A 16,525-nucleotide genomic window follows, 5' to 3' on the forward strand; every position below is an offset into this window, starting at 1 on the left:
TCCCTGGCCACTCCCACCACCACCACCAGCACATGCCCTCACCCCCCTACTGTCTGTGTCCATTAGTTATGCTCATAACCCACAGATATAATTTAAGACTCCAACGCTTCTCCCTCAATAATGTTTAGAATTAATATAAAACCTGTAAGAATAGAGAAGAGCTGAACAATACTATGAGCCAACTTAAACTGACTTTTATGGAATACTTTCCTCAACAACAGTAGAATAATATTACTTTTTAAAGCACATTGAACATTTACAAAAATAGGCCATATTTTTAAGAATTTTAAAAGATTAGAAATTATATCCAGTATATCCTAAACAATATGGAATTAAACTTAAAATTTAACAAAACCTGAGAAGTATCTGGAAAATATCTACATATTTAGAAATTATACAATACACTTCTAAATAAATCATGCTTTAATGTCCCAGATAAGTTTTAAAATACTTTATTTGAGTGAAAAGGGAAGTACAACATCTCTAAAGTTCTGGGATGCAACGAACGCAGTGATAAGTGGAAATATATAGCATTCAGTGCTTGTTCTATAAGAGAATAATGGTCTCAAATCAATCTTTCAAGTTTTCACCTTAAAAACTAGCAAAAGGAGAGTAAAGTAACACCAAAGCAAATAGAATTAAAGAAATTATAAAAGATAAGAGTGAAATCAATGAATGTGGGGAGAGAAGAGCAATTAAGAAAATCAATGACTTCAAAATTTTGTTCTTTGAGAAGATTAATAAACAAACTGACCAAGAAATTAAGAAAGAAGACAATTTACCCACATAAAGAATGAAATAGGGGACACTACTACAAACCCAATAGACATTATAAGGATATATAAGGACATACTATTATCAGAACTAGGCCCATAATTTTTACAATTTATGGCCTGTGAAAAGCACAAATTACCTATCACTGACTTATCACTTAATATGGGAATCTTTTGTAGACTAAGCCCACAGGCACTTAGTATAAATCTAAATCACTGATTGTTCTGACTAACATAGGATAGGGTAACTGTGGAGAAGGCAGGATCTAGAGTCAGACTGTTGTGATTCCACAATTTACTGTTTCAGGGAAACATTGCAGAAGTTAAACATCTATGATTCTCAGTGTTCTTGGATGTAAAATGAGTAAAACCAGAAAGTCTATACTTTTTGATAGCTGTTTCTCAATCTTTACCAGGGTTACCAAATAAAACATGATAAAATTAATATCCAACTCTTCTTGAAGAGTTACTATCAGGAGTTACAGCAAGTATTTTACATAAACTCAAAGGTCTTACTTGAATCATACTGCTTCTCAATTAATTCCCAGGCTTGAACCAGATTACAAACCTAGACCCCTTGAATGAAGGGAAAAGTGGGTGCCCTTGAAAAAGAAATCACTACACTGTCAAAAATATGACCATTGTGTGCCACATCCAGCATGGCAAGAATTCAAGATCTGGAGAAGGGGCCATTCACAAATGAAAACACTAGACAAGAAATATGAATTTAGAAGGCATGCGGGCTAGGCAGAAACTTCCCTCTAGAGGAGAAGCTCCCCAAAGCCCTGGACCTGTTAGCTTTTATTAAATTTTAGATACACATCTTGCCCTCAGTTAGGCATGGCAATCTGGTAGCAAACAGACTATCTCAAAGGTCAGTAAATATTAGTAAAGATTTAGTTTGAGACTATTGGTCAGGAAATTGCTTCGAGCCACCACTCTCTAGGCAGAACAATCAGTGCATAGGTTTAGGCCTTGCTAAAACTCAAGGTTCATCAGCCTTCCAAGTTCCTTGTTGCACTTTCATGATAGTGTTTGACAGTGGATGGTTTCTTGCAATTGTGCCCTGGCTGGGTGGCTCAGTTGCCTGGAGCATTGTCTCATACACCAAAAGGTTGCAGGATCAATTCCCTATCAGGGCACACACATAGGTTGAAAGTTAAATCCCCATTCCGGGTGTGTACAGGAGGCAACCGATCACTGTTATTTCTCACATCCATGTTTCTCTCTCCCTTCCTCTATAAAATCAACAAACACATATCCTCTGGTATGGACTTAAAAAAAGGAAAGAAAATATGATAATTGTATAGTGTGTACTAGAGGCCCAGTGCACAAAATTCATGCATGGGGGGTGGTCCTTTCAGCCCAGCCTGCACCCTCTCTAATCTGGGACCCCTTGGGGGATGTCCGACTGCCTGTTTACGCCTGATCCTGGCAATCGGGCCTAAGCCGGCAGTTGGACATCCCTCTCACAATCCAGGACTGCCAGCTCCTAATTGCTCACCTGCCTGCCTGCCTAATTGCCCCTAACTGGCCCCCCTGCCAGCCTGATCACCCCTAACCACCCCTGCCTGCTGACCTGATCACCCCTAACTGCCCCCCTGCCAACCTGGCTGCCCCCAACTGGCCTGGTTGCCCCTAACTGCCTCCCCCACTGGCCTGGTTGGCCTTAATTGCCCCCCTCTGTGGGCCTGGTTGCTCCTCACTGACCCCCTGCTGGCCTGGTAGCCACCAACTGCCCCCCCTGCTGGCCTGGTTGCTACCAACTGCCCCTGCCCCCCAGCTTGGTAGCAGCTGATGGCCTTCCCTGCTGGCCTGGTTGCCCCTCACTGCCCCCTCTGCCAGCCTTGTTGCCCCACACAGCCTACTGCTCAGCGTTTGGTCATCACTCACTAACCCCTCGGCTGGCCTGGTTGCTCCACAGAGCCTGCTGTTCAGTTGTTTGGTCGTTCCTCATTAACCCCCTTACCGGCCTGGTCGCCCTACGCAGCCTGCTGCTCAGTCATTTGGTCGTCACTCACTAACCCCCCTGCTGGCCTTGTCATCCCACTCAGCCTGTTTGGTCATTTGTTTGGTTGTTTCAGATGTGATGGCCTCTGGCTCTTTATATATATACTAGAGGCCTGGTACATGAAATTCGTGTGGGGCGGGGGTGGGGGGGGTGTCCCCCAGCCTAACCTGCAAGAGATGTCTGACTGCCTCTTGCAATCAGGGACCGCTGGCTCCTAACCACTCGCCTGCCTGCCTGCCTGATCGCCTCTAACCGCTCTGCCTGCCTGTCTGATCACCCCTAATCCCTCCACCTGCCTGCCTGATTGCCCCTAACTGCTCCCCTGCTGGCCTGATCGCTCTTAACTGCCTCTGCCTCACCCTGCACCCAGGACTCAAGATTCCCTCCTCTGGCTGGTTGCAAGCACCCGGGACCTGGGCTTCCCTCCCTCTGGCTGGCCATAGGCACCCAGGACCCAGGCCGGCTTCTCCTGGGCTGGCTGAAGGTGCCTGGGACTGTGGGGCAGACGGCTTGTCCTTCTCCCGGGCCACAGCCTGGCTGGTCCCCATTCCTCTCTCTTGAGCTCATTTGTGCCTATCTGGCCCCTGTTCCTCTCTCGTGAGCTCATTTGTGCCTGGCTGGTCCCATTCCTCTCTCCCCAGTGTTGAGCGTCTCAGCAGTTATGGTGTGGTGGCGTGAGGGCGTGATGATATGAGGGCGTGATGACCATTTGCATATTAGCTCTTTATTATATAGGATAGATGTGTGTGTGGAAGAAGATAGATGTTAAACAAATATAAATTAGGTAATTTCATTATTCAAAAATTGGGTGTGACTATGCAAATAAGTGGAATAAAATGAAAAAATATGTCACAAAATTCTACAGTGTGATAGTGAATGATTTTTAATTAATTTATTTTATATATCTAAATATTTGACTACATAATTATCCTCAGGGCTCGACCCAAAAATCTATTTCTATTGGAGTAATAAAGTAGGACCTGAAGACTGTTTGAAGTAAGTGCCCTACCAGTTACTTATCCTGATTTCATAGAAATAATCTTTATCCGGGTAAAACAGGGCACTGGTCATCCCTTCCTAATAAGCTGACCCTCACTTTCTCATGATGCTACAGGTTTATGGGACTGTCTTCCACATGAACCAAGGAAACATGTTCAAGCTAAAGGCCCTGGTGGACAAGTGGCCTGATTTTAATACAGTAGTTGTCCGCCCTCCGGAGCAGGTAAGGTGCCACATGTGAAATGCATGCACTTCTATTTGCTATACTAGCATGTGTCTACAATGCACATGGCAATGTAGACCCAGGGGACAGAGAAATAAATCACGATGCTGTTGAAAAGGTCCTTGTCCTCAAGGAGTTTACAGCCTGAAGGAAAATATAGGTAAGCAAATAAATGACAATATGGTGTGAAAATGTATGAAAACACTCATGAACATACAAGTAACAGAAGCAACACTGGATAAGAAGTGATTCAAGCCTAGATGTCAGGGTATGGAGGGAGACGAAGGGAATCTTCCTGGTAACCATTTCACCCAAACTGGATTTTGAAGATAAATAGGTTTTTGACAGCTTGACAAGAACAGAAGGTACATTCTAAGCAGAGAAAATAACACTGAAGAATAGGTTATTTAAATATGAAGAATGTTAGGGAAATATAAAGAACAAATTGCAATGCCGGCGATACATTTTCAGTACCAGCTTCTAAACAATATCTCAAACTCATATATGACAATCCTATAGCTAACATCACACTAAACAGGAAAATCTGAAAGCATTTCCTTTAAGATCAGAAATAAGACAAAAATGTCCACTTTCACCACTCTTACTCAACATGGTACTAGAAGTCCTGGCTACAGCAATCAGGCACAAAAAAAATAAATAAATAAAAATAAAGGAGAAGAAGAAATATATGGATCCAAATTGGAAAGGAAGAAGTATAATTGTCATTATTTGCAGATGACATTATACTTTATATAGAAAACCCTAAATATTTTTTTAAATTTAAATTCTTTATTGTTTAAAATATTACATAAATCTCCTTTTGCCCCATTGACCTCTCCCTGCCCAATCCCACTGCCCAGTAATGCCCTTGCGCCCCCACCCCCATCTGTGTCCATTGGTTATGCTCATACAAGTCCTTTGGTCTATCTCTTACCCCCTCACTTCGCCCCCCACCCATCTTCCCTCATAGGTTGGATAGTCTGTTCAATGCTTCTATGACTCTGGTTCTATTTTTGTTCATCAGTTTATGTTGTTCATTATATTCCACAAATGAGTGAGATCATGTGATATTTATCTTTCTCTGCCTGGCTTATTTCGCTTAGCATAATGCTCTCCAGTTCCATCCATGCTGTTGCAAATGGTAAGAATTCCTTCTTTTTTACAGCAGCGTAGTATTTACAGGGAACTCATACAACTTAACAAAAGGAAGATAAACAATCCAATCAAAATATGGGCCACAGACCTAAGTAGACACTTTTCAAAAGAAGACATACAGAAGGCCAAGAGACATATGAAAGCATGCTCAAAGTCACTAATTATCCAAGAGATGCAAATCAAAACAACAATGAGGTACCATCTGACGCCTGTCAGAATGGCTATCATCAACAAATCAACAAATGACAAGTGCTGGCGAGAATGCGGAGAAAAAGGAACGCTCTTGCACTGCTGGTGGAAATGTAGACTGCTGCACCACTGTGGAGAACAGTACGGCATTTCCTCAAAAAATTAAAAATGGAACTGCCATTTGACCCAGTGATCCCACTTCTAGGAATATATCTCAAGAAATCAGAAACACCAATCAGAAAGGATATATGCACCCCTATGTTCATAGCAGCACAGTTTACCATAGCTAAGATTTGGAAACATCCTAAGTGTCCATCAGCAGATGAGTGGATAAGAAAACGGTGGTACATCTTCACAATGGAATACTATGCTGTTGTAAAAAGGAAATCCTAAACATTTTACACACACACACACACACACACACACACACACACACACACAGAGAGAGACAAATACTAGAACTCTCTCCCTTCTTCTCTCTCTCCAAATTAATAAAAACATATCCTCAGATAAGGATTAAAAATAAATATACATAAAATAAAAATAAATTCAACATGGTCCTGGCATATAAACAAATACATCAATCAAAGGAACAGAATAGAGAGCCCAGAAATAAAACTCAACACATATACAAAAAGACCAATCTGATTTTTAAAAAGGGGGGGGGTGGGGACAGCAGGCCTGAATAAACACTTCTCCAAAGATGGCATACAGATGGCCAATAGACATATAAAAAATGTGCAATGTCACTAACCATTAGAGAAATGCAAATTAAAACCATAATGACATATCACCTCACACCTGTCAGGATGTCTCTTATCAATAAATCAGCAAACAACAAGTGTTGGCAAGTATGTGGAGCAAAGGGAATCATTTGGTGGGAATGCAAACTGGTGCAGCCATTATGGAAAATTGTATGAAGTTTCCTCAAAAAATTAAAAATGGAACTAAGCAGAGAAAATAACACTGAAAAATAGGCTATTTTTATTACCCAGAGATTCCATTTCTGGGCATATATCTGAAAAAATCCAAATTGCTAATTTCAAACAATACATATGCACTCCTGTTTATTGCAGTGTTATTTGCAATAGCCAAGATATGGAATCAACCCAAGTGCCTATCAATAGATGAGTGGGTATAAAAGTGGTGGTACATATATACAATGGAATATTATTCGGCCATAAAAAATAATGAAATCTTACCATTTGTGACAGCATGGATGGACCTAGAGAGTATTATACTAAGTGAAATAAGTCATAAGTAATTCAGAAGAAGACAAATACCATATGATTTCACTTATATGTGGAAATGAAAGAGCCAAATAGGTGAGCAAACAGTGTATAAACAGACTCATAGATACAGAGAAGAGACTGATGGTTGCCAGAGGGGAGGGATGTGTGAGAACTTGGTGAAAAAGGTGAATGTATCAAGAAGTACAGATTAGTAGTCACAAAATAGTCGTGTAGATATAAAGTACAGCATGGGGAATAGAGTCCATAATATTGTAATAACTATGTTGCTGCCAGGTGGGTACTGAAAACATCAGGGGACCACTTTGTAAAGTATATGATTACCTAAGCACTATGCTGTACATCTGAAACTATTACAAAATAATATTGAATGTAAACTGCCATCCTATATAATAAAGAGCTAATATGCTCATTAGACCAGAGGGCGGAATGACCTTCTGGAACTACCAGTGGGCAGGGGGTGGAGCTGCAGGGCCAGGAGGCAGCAGCCTGGGCTGCAAGGGCTGAGGCAGCTGGGGTTGTGAAGGCCTACCCTTGCACATATTTCATGCATTGGGCCTCTAGTTAATAAATAAACTTAAGAAGAGAAAAAATAAAATTACCCAAACTAAGTACTTCATACATTTCATATACAGTATGTTATAAAGCATATAGAAAATATAAAGCAAAAACTTATGTATGCAAGAATATATAACTATATAATATCATCCTATATAATAAAAGCTTAATATGCTAAGTGTCCGGTCATCTGTTCAACCAATCAAAGCGTAATATGCTAATGATATGCTAAGGCTACTCAACAGCTCGCTATGACATGCACTGACCACCAGGGGGCAGACACTCAATGCAGGAGCTGCCCCCTGGTGGTCAGAGCACTCCCACAGGGGCAGCACCACTCAGCCAGAAGCCAGGCTCATGGCTGGCGAGCACAGCGGCAGTGGCGGGAGCCTCTCCCGCCTCTGCAGCAGCACTAAGGATGTCCAACTACCAGCAGTCAGACATCCCCCAAGGGCTCCTGGACTGTGAGAGGGTGCAGGCTGGGCTGAGGTGACCCTCACCTCCCCCCACCCCTCACTGGCGTGCATGAATTTCGTGCACCAGACCTCTAGTTTTAATATAAAATATTTACAAATAAAATGTAAATGTATAGTGCTTTTCAGAAAATACCAAACTAGACAGCATACAAAATGAAGATATTTAGCTCAATTGAAATTTAAAATGAAAAAATGTTTACTTTTCAAATTGATCTTAAAAGCATAGATTTTCCTTGTATTAATGCAGTGCATTTCTGTATAACACTTTTTGGCCATTCTACCCTCATTGAGTTGTTGTTCTCTAACTCCTTCCTTCATTTTCCAATAATTCCATCTCGTATATAATAATTTTGAGAATATACTTTTGAATAAATTTTGCATATCAACTTTGTTGGAAATGCAAATTATCCTATCTAATAAAAGAGAAACATGGTAATTAGCCATACCTCTGCTACTCTTCCGATTGGCTAATCAGGGTGATATGCAAATTAACTGCCAGCCAAGATGGCGGCCGGCAGCCATGCAGCTTGAAGCAAACATGAGGCTTGCTTGTTTCAGTGACGGAGCCTGCCGCTGCCGGCCTCTGAGCTTGCAGTTTGAAACATTGTTACAAATGTAGAAGCTAAACAAAACCCCAGAAACCTGCTTTCAGCCAGCTGGGTTTCAGCCAGCAGGACCGCAACATTGTTTCAATTATAGAACAAACGCAGATCCCTGCTTTCAGCCAGCCGGGATCTCAGAGCTGGAATTAAAACAGTGTTTCGATTATAGAACCCAAACAAACCAGATACCTGCTTTCAGCAGCCGAGGCCTAAGAGCTGGAGCCAAGCCTCAGAGCTAAAGCTGGCCCAGAATAACAAAAAAAAAAAGAAAAAAAGGAGAGGTTGGGAGCTTCAGTCACCCGTCAGCCTGAAAACAGCCCTCAGCCCCTCACCCAGAGTGGCCAGGCACCCCAGTGGGGACCCCCACCCTGATCCAGGACACCCTTCAGGGCAAACCAGCCGGCCCCCACCCGTGCACCAGGCCTCTATCCTATATTGTAAAAGGGTAATATGCTTCCCAGCACTGGGATCAGCGGAGCCGCGAGGCCTCCCAGCACCGGGATAGCATGACAGGGGGCAGCGCCCAAACCCCCTGATCGCTCTGTGGCTCTGTGTGTGACAGGGGGCAGGGCCACAACCTCCCTATCTGCCCTGCTCTGTTCATGACAGGGGAAGGGACCCCAAACCCCTGATCAGCCCTGCTCTGTGCCTGATAGGGGGGAGCTTCCCAACCCCCTGATAGCCCTGCGGCTCTGTGCGTGACAGGGTGCGGCACCCCAACCCCTTGATCGGCCCTGCTCTGTGGGTGATAGAGGGTGGTGCCCCAACCACCCCCCATGGGCCCTGCTCTGTGTGTGACGGGGTAGAGCCATAACCTCCCCATTGGCCCTGCCCTGAGTGTGACAAGGTGCGGTGCCCCAACCCCCTGATCTGCCCTGCTCTGTGTGTGACAAGGGGGAGCTCCCCAACCCCCTGATAGGCCCTGCTCTGTGAGTGACAGGGGGTGGCCCCGCAACCTCCCAATCCGCCCTGCTCTGTGCATGACAGGGGGCGGCGCCCCAACTCCCCAATCGGCCCTGCTCTGAGCCCGACCAGGGGCTGCACCTAGGGATTGGGCCTTCCCTCTGCCACCCAGGAGCAGGCCTAAGCCAGCAGGTCATTATCTCCCGAGGGGTCCCAGACTGTGAGAGGGCACAGGCCGGGCTGAGGGACCCCCACCCCCCGCCCCACCCCCCGAATGCACAAATTTTTGTGCACCGGGCCTCTAGTTTTTTAAATAATAGTGCATTGTAGTTTGCATTTCAAAGACATTGAGCTTCTATAATTTGTATAGCATTATCATACGTATGTGAGAATGCTAATTTGTTTAGCATTGTTTCCCTCATCTGTCTCAATTTTAATGTTGTCATGTTCATAATCAATTTGTTCTGAGACTCTTTAAAATGGAGTAAGATTTACTCTTGCAATGGAAACTTGCCTTTGATAAGAGTACTTTATTTTTCCCGAGGATTCCAGAATTACAGAAGAATTCTTTCTAAAGCAGTACAGTTTGGTTGATTCAAACTTGTAATGCAAGATATAAATATCCAGTTCAGCAAGTTTTTCTTAATCAGAAATTGAATAATTGAGTAAATATGTAACGTGGTTTTATTATGTAAGCGATACACAGATATTGATAGCATATTAAGAAAAATATCAATATTGAAGTTTGTAAAGTAGTAAAGTAGTATAATGAAAATCCTAAACTCAGGTATTCCAGTCCCTTGTTATAAACCATTTGATTTATCTCACATTACTCAATGAAACAGGAGATGACAGATTACTTTGATCATTATACCAATACCTACCAAATCTATTCCAAGGATCCCAAGGACTGTCAAGAATTCCTTGGCACATCAGACGTCATCAATTGGAAACAACATTTACAGATCCAAAGTAAGTTAAAAACCTGGGATGTGTGTTAGCTGCTGGGACAGCTAATGTCTATACCTGGTGGATCACTTTTCATCCCAAGAATATTCATCTATTACATTTATTCCTTCTACCAAACCCTAGACACTCAACTTGATGTTCATTTCTTGTATCAGCTGCCACCACCTTTTTCTTCAGGGTGGTAGAATTCAAACTGCAAATTATGGGGTTCATATAGGGAAATGTGAGTAAGTAAACTTCTTGTTAGCTGAGGATATATTTTTGCAGTCATATTCTGGATCCCACAGGGTGATTAGGTATAAGAGCAGAGCTACCCCTATGGCCTCCATCCCCAGAATAAGAATGATAGCATCTTGTGCCATAAAGCACATCCCAGGTGACAAGGACAACTGTCATGCTTATAATCATACCCTCTAGAGTCAGGCTCCCTAGGGTGGCATCCTTGCTCTGCAGGTTAATTTCTTTGTGATCTTGAGCAAGTGATGTAACTAGTCCATTATTCAGATTTTTTTGGATATAAAAAGAAATGAGGATACTAAAAGTATGTATAACATAGGGTCAATGTAAGGATAAAATATGGTACTAGACCAATACCTGGGCATGTTGTATGTGCCTATGCAAGCATGGCTACTATTCTTAACTATCACTTCTCCTTTGATTTCACAGTCATAGAGTCAGGATTTCTAGTATTACCTCTGTTTTGTAGTATTTCACTTGTCTCCTTACTTTACCCCCCTCTAGGTTCACAGTCCAGCCTGGATGAGAAAATACGCAATCTTGCAGCCATAAAACAGGTCAAAGTCAAGCAATCCCAATGCATCCTCTATATGATGCCCAAGACAGCCAGAAGACTGCTCCCTTCCCTGCCAGAGGCAAACAACTTTACTCTTAAAACTGGCAAACCCAAATTCATGTGAGTTTGAAAAAAAGATGCTCTCACTACTCACATCTTTCACTACTTTCCTTCCTACATTCACTCTTGCCTCCCTACAATTCATTTCCAGTACTATGTCAAACAGGAGTGGTGAAAGTGGGCATTCCTGTCTTGTTCCTGTTCTTAGGCGAAATGGTTTTAGTTTTGGCCCATTGAATATGATGTTGGCTGTAGGTTTGTCAAATAAGGCTTTTATTATGTTGAGGTATGATCCTTCTATTCCCACCTTGCTGAGAGTTTTTATCAAAAATGGGTGTTGGATTTTGTCAAATGCCTTTTCTGCATTGATTGCTATGATTATGTGATTTTTGTCTCTTTGTTTGTTTATGTGATATGTCAGGTTTATTGATTTGCGGATATTGTACCATCCTTGCATCCCTGGAATAAATCCCACTTGGTCATGGTGTATGATCTTTCTAATGTAATGCTGCATCCAACTTGTTAGAATTTTGTTGAGTATTTTACCATCTATGTTCATCAGGGATATTGACCTATAATTCTCTTTCTTTGTAGTGTCTTTATCTGGTTTTGGAATTAGGATAATGCTGGCCTCATGAAAAGAGGTTGGAAGTGTTCCTTCTTCTTGGATTTTTTGGAATAGTTTGAGTAGGGTAGGTGTTAGTTCTTCTTTGAATGTTTGGTAAAACTCCCTTGTGAAGCTATCCAAAATAGGGCTTTTGTTTGCTGGGAGATTTTTGATTACTGCTTTTATTTCATTAGTAGTTATTGGCTTATTCAGATTTTCTTCTTCCTTATTCAGTTTTGGAAGACTGTTTTCTATGAATTTTTCCATTTCATTCACATTGTCCAGCTTGTTGGCATATAGTTGTTCATAGTATTTTCTTACCATTCTTTGTATTTCTGTGATGTCAATTGTTACTTCACCACTTGCATTTGTTATTTTATTTATTTGAGTCCTCTCTCTTTGTGTCTTGATGAGTCTGGCTCAAGGTTCATCAATCTTGTTTATCTTTTGAAAGAACCAGCTCTTGATTTCATTGATTATTTTTGTGGTGTGTGTGTGTGTGTGTGTGTGTGTGTGTGTGTGTGTGTGTTGTCTTTATGTCATTTATTTCTACTCTAATCTTCATTACTTTCTTCCTTTTACTTGCTTTGGGGATTTTCTTGTTGTTCTCTTTATAATTCTTTAATGTGTAGGGTTAAATAGTCTATTATTAATTTTTCTGGGGTTTTTTTTGAGCTAGGCCTATAATGCTATGAACTTCCCTCTCAGAACTGCTTTTACTAAGGATGCTCTTAATATCCCTATTTTATGAAGAAATAAATGGAGACAGAGAGACATTATGTTGCCCGCTAAAGATCGCACAGCTAAGTCAGATTATGCATCCGTGCATGCTGGCTATAGATGCATTACCCAGAGATAATTTTGAGGAAAATAAATATAATCCTACACAGTGTGTGTGATATTACAGGCTGTTCATCTCTCTTTTCTAACAGTAATGAAGAGCTGTTTAAACTCTCCTCCCTGGATGTTACCCATGCTGCCCTGGTGGATAAATTCTGGCATTTTGGTGGCAATGAGAGAAGCCAGAGATTCATCAAGCGCTGTATTCAGACCTTCCCCTCCTTCTGTCTTCTGGGGCCTGAGGGAAGCCCTGTGTGCTGGAACCTGATGGACCAGACAGGAGAGATACGAATGGGGGCCACCCTGCCTGAGTACCGGGGCCAGGGTCTAATATCCCATATGTTGTTTGTCACTACTCAGGCTTTGGATAAACTTGGCTTTCCTGTATATAACCATACAGACAAAGCCAACAGTATCATACAGAAAGCCAGTCATAATCTGCACCATGTCCGCTTGCCCTGTGACTGGAACCAGTGGCAATGTGTGCCTCTTTGAAGCAGCCCTGAACACAAGACAGTGTTGAGTGGGTTGGTCCTACAGCAGGAGAAACATGTGGATGGATGCAAAGAAAAAAGGAACGATGATCAGCAATAAAGCAGTTCATGTTTTGTGAGCTCTGTAGAAGCAGTGTGGGTGGTCAAGAGGACTGACACAGTCCCGGCTCATGAATTTCCCCTGGGTCCAGCAGACCTGGAATAGACAGAACTTGCTGTAGTGAACCCTGATCTTGTTCTGTTTCCTACACTTCTGGATCTCAGTGATACTCTTTATTAAACTGCACACTGCCCTAACACTTCTCCTGGTCTCCTATCTCCATGTGGATTGTTGTTGTCAATGGGGAAATTGGACAGGTACATTGCAAAAAAAAAAAAAAAAGAAAGTAGGCCTCATTTATACCCTACACAAGAATAAACTCAAAATGGATCAAAGATCTAAATGTTAGACCTGAAACCACAAAAATCCTAGAAGAAAACATAGGCAGTAATATCTTGGACATTTCTCATAGCATTATATTTTCTGATATATCTCCTAGGACAAGGGAAACAAAAGAGAAAAGTAAATGTGACTATATAAAACTTAAAAGTTTTGGACAACAAAGGAAACCATCAGCAAAAGGTAAAGACAACCCACTGAATAAGAGAACTTATTTGTGTATACATCTGATAAGAGGTTAATATCCAAAATTTATAAAGAACTTATAAAACTCAACACCAATCAAACAATCTAGTTAAGAAATAAGCAAAGGACCTGAACAGGCACTTCTCCAAAGAGGACAAGCATGGCCATTAGATATATGAAAAGATACTCAACATTACTAATCACCAGAGAAATGCAAATTAAAACCACAATGGGATATCACCTCACCCCTGTCAGAATGGGTATTATCAATAAATCAACAAATAACACATTTTGGTGAAGATGTGGATAAAGGCAAACCCTTGTGCACTTTTGAAGGGAATGCAGATTAATGCAGCCATTTTGAAAAGCAGTATGGAGTAAGCTCAAAAAATTAAAAATGGAACTGCTTCATGACCCAAGATTTCACTTCCAGGAATTTATCTGAAGAAACCGGAAACACTAATTTTTTAAAATAAATCTTTATTGCCGAAACCGGTTTGGCTCAGTGGATAGAGCATCGGCCTGCGGACTGAAAGGTCCCAGGTTTGATTCCGGTCAAGGGCATGTACCTGGGTTGCGGGCACATCCCCAGTAGGAGGTGTGCAGGAGGCAGCTGATCGATGGTTCTCTCTCATCGATGTTTCTAACTCTCTATCTCTCTCCCTTCCTCTCTGTAAAAAATCAATAAAATATATTTTTAAAAAAATTAAATAAATAAATAAATAAATAAATAAATCTTTATTGTTGAAAGTCTTACATATGTCTCATTTTTCCCCCCATTGGCACCATCTAGCCCACCACTACCCCCCACCCGAGGCCTTCACCACCCTATTGTCTGTGTCCATAGGTTATGCATATATGCATACAAAATCTTCAGTTGATTACCTCCCACCCATGCACATTCTCCCTTCTTCCCTCCAAGATTCTGCACTCTATTCTATGCTTCCATGTCTCTGGATCCGCTATGTTCATCAGTTTATTTTGTTAATTATATTCCACATATGAGTAAGATCATGTGATACTTGTCTTTCTCTGACTGACTTATTTCACTTAGCATGCTATCTCAAAGGGTAAGAAATTCTTTTTTTCTACTGCTGCATAATATTCCATGGTATAAATGTACCATGGCTTTTTTATCCACTCACTAACTGATGGGCATCTACTGATCTTAGTTATTGTAAATGGTGCTACTATAAACATAGGCGTGCATACATTCTCTGAAACACTAATTTGAAAGAATATATGCACCTTTCTTTTTATTATAGCACTATTTACAATAGCCAAGATTTGGAAGCAGCCCAAGTACCCATTAGTAGATGAGTGGATAAAAAAAGCTATGTCACACACAATAGAATACTACTTAGCCATAAAAAAAGAAAGAAATCTTACCTTTTGCAACAGCATGGATGGACCTGGAGAATATTATTGTAAGTAAAATAGTTCAATCAGAGAAAACACATATCATAAAATTCCACTTAAAGGTGGATTCTAATGAACAAAATAAACTAACAAACAAAATAGAAACAGACTCATAGCTGTCAGAGGAGAGGTAGTAGGGAGGCTGGGTAAAACAGGTAAAGGAATTAAGCAAAAAAAAAAAAAATTTCATAGACAGAAAACAATATAGCCATTCCCAGAAGGAAATGTGGATAGGGGAACCTAGAGAGGGTTAATGGGAGATAAATGATGATGGAAAAAGACATAGAGACACAACGTGGGATAGTAAACACACAATACAATATATAGATAATGTATTTTAGATTTGTACACCAAAAACTTATATAATTTTATTAACCAACATAACCCCAATAAATTCAATAAAAAATTAAATTAAAAATAATAATAATGAATCTTAGCAAATATTTAAGTGGTTAGCACAGTATTGTTATCTATATGCACAATGTTGTACAACAGATCTCTGGAACTTTTTCATCTTGCACAACAGACATACTTTGCCCTTTGAGCAAGTCATTATGCTTCCCCCTCCCCAGCTCCCAGTAAGTACCACTCTATCCTCAGCTTCTATGAGCATCATTACTTTAGATACCTCATTTAAATGGAATCATACATTCTTTGTCCTTCTGTGACTGGCTTATTTATTTAGCATAATGTCCTGAAGTTTCACCTATATTGTCACATATGGCAGGATTTTTCTCTTTTTCAAAGACTGAATTATATATATATCAGTAGACCACATTTTCTTGATCAAGTCATCTGTTGAGAGACACTTAGGTTGCTTCCACTTCTTGGCTATTGTGAATAAGGCTGCAATGAATATGAGAGTGAAGAAAGCTATTCAAGGTCCTGATTTCAACTCCTGTGAATACATTCCCAGAAGTGGGATAGCTGGGGAATAAGATAGGTGTACTTTTTTGTGTGGAATTCTCATAAGGATTATAACAGTAGCTACACTATTTTACATTCCTATCACTAGTGCACAAAAGTCCCAATTTCTCCATATCTTTCTCACACTTGTTTGTTTCTGCCCCCCCAAAACTGAGCACAGGAAGAATTCAAAACCCTACCAAGTATTATTATTTACTGCTCTTCATATATACAGAAAAAGAGCACGAAAGATGAAAAAGTCTGTCCAAGGTCACATCGTAGGTAAGTAATGCAGTCAGGATCTCAATCCTGTTAGTTTGGCCCCATTGTTCTCTCTCTGAGCCACTATGCTAGGCTGCTTCTATCATCATTGCCAGCACCTCACTCCATTACCCAGGGAAAAACACAGAGATGAAGACTGACACCAGAGCTCCTGAACCCCTTTCCTTGTACCTTATCCCAAAGAATGTAAGAAAATTTCTGTTCATTACTTCATATAACACAGCAAGGATAAAAGCACAGAGTCAAGGAAGAGCAGAACAGTGCTTGGTTATCTGGTACGAAAGCACTCTCGACAGCTGGGGAAACAACCTGGAGAGGTTGAGAAACTAGTTTAAGATACAAGGCTTGTGGGTAGAGGCCCTGGAATCTTCTGAGTGACTGAGTGCAGGTG

The 16,525-nt window shown here is 41.1% G+C and overlaps 1 protein-coding gene across 4 annotated transcripts in view; it reads left to right on the forward strand.

The window, feature by feature from the left end:
* The window catches only part of LOC118664989 (glycine N-phenylacetyltransferase-like), a 51,529-nt gene extending 38,245 nt beyond the window's left edge, over nucleotides 1-13,284 (forward strand). For 3 of the 4 annotated variants that reach the window (XM_036325769.1, XM_036325771.1, XM_036325772.1), the window contains 4 exons: nucleotides 3,899-4,006; nucleotides 9,985-10,111; nucleotides 10,850-11,021; nucleotides 12,501-13,284. In XM_036325769.1, coding sequence (XP_036181662.1) covers nucleotides 3,899-4,006; nucleotides 9,985-10,111; nucleotides 10,850-11,021; nucleotides 12,501-12,903 — 810 coding nt within the window. In that variant the 3' untranslated portion in view covers nucleotides 12,904-13,284. The remainder of the gene's footprint in view (nucleotides 1-3,898; nucleotides 4,007-9,984; nucleotides 10,112-10,849; nucleotides 11,022-12,500) is intronic. The other variant, XM_036325773.1, reaches the window with a different exon arrangement.
* The last annotated feature ends 3,241 nt before the right edge of the window (nucleotides 13,285-16,525 follow it).

This window comes from Myotis myotis, unplaced genomic scaffold (genome assembly GCF_014108235.1).
Source record: "Myotis myotis isolate mMyoMyo1 unplaced genomic scaffold, mMyoMyo1.p scaffold_m19_p_10, whole genome shotgun sequence".
In the NCBI taxonomy this organism is placed as follows: domain Eukaryota; kingdom Metazoa; phylum Chordata; class Mammalia; order Chiroptera; family Vespertilionidae; genus Myotis; species Myotis myotis.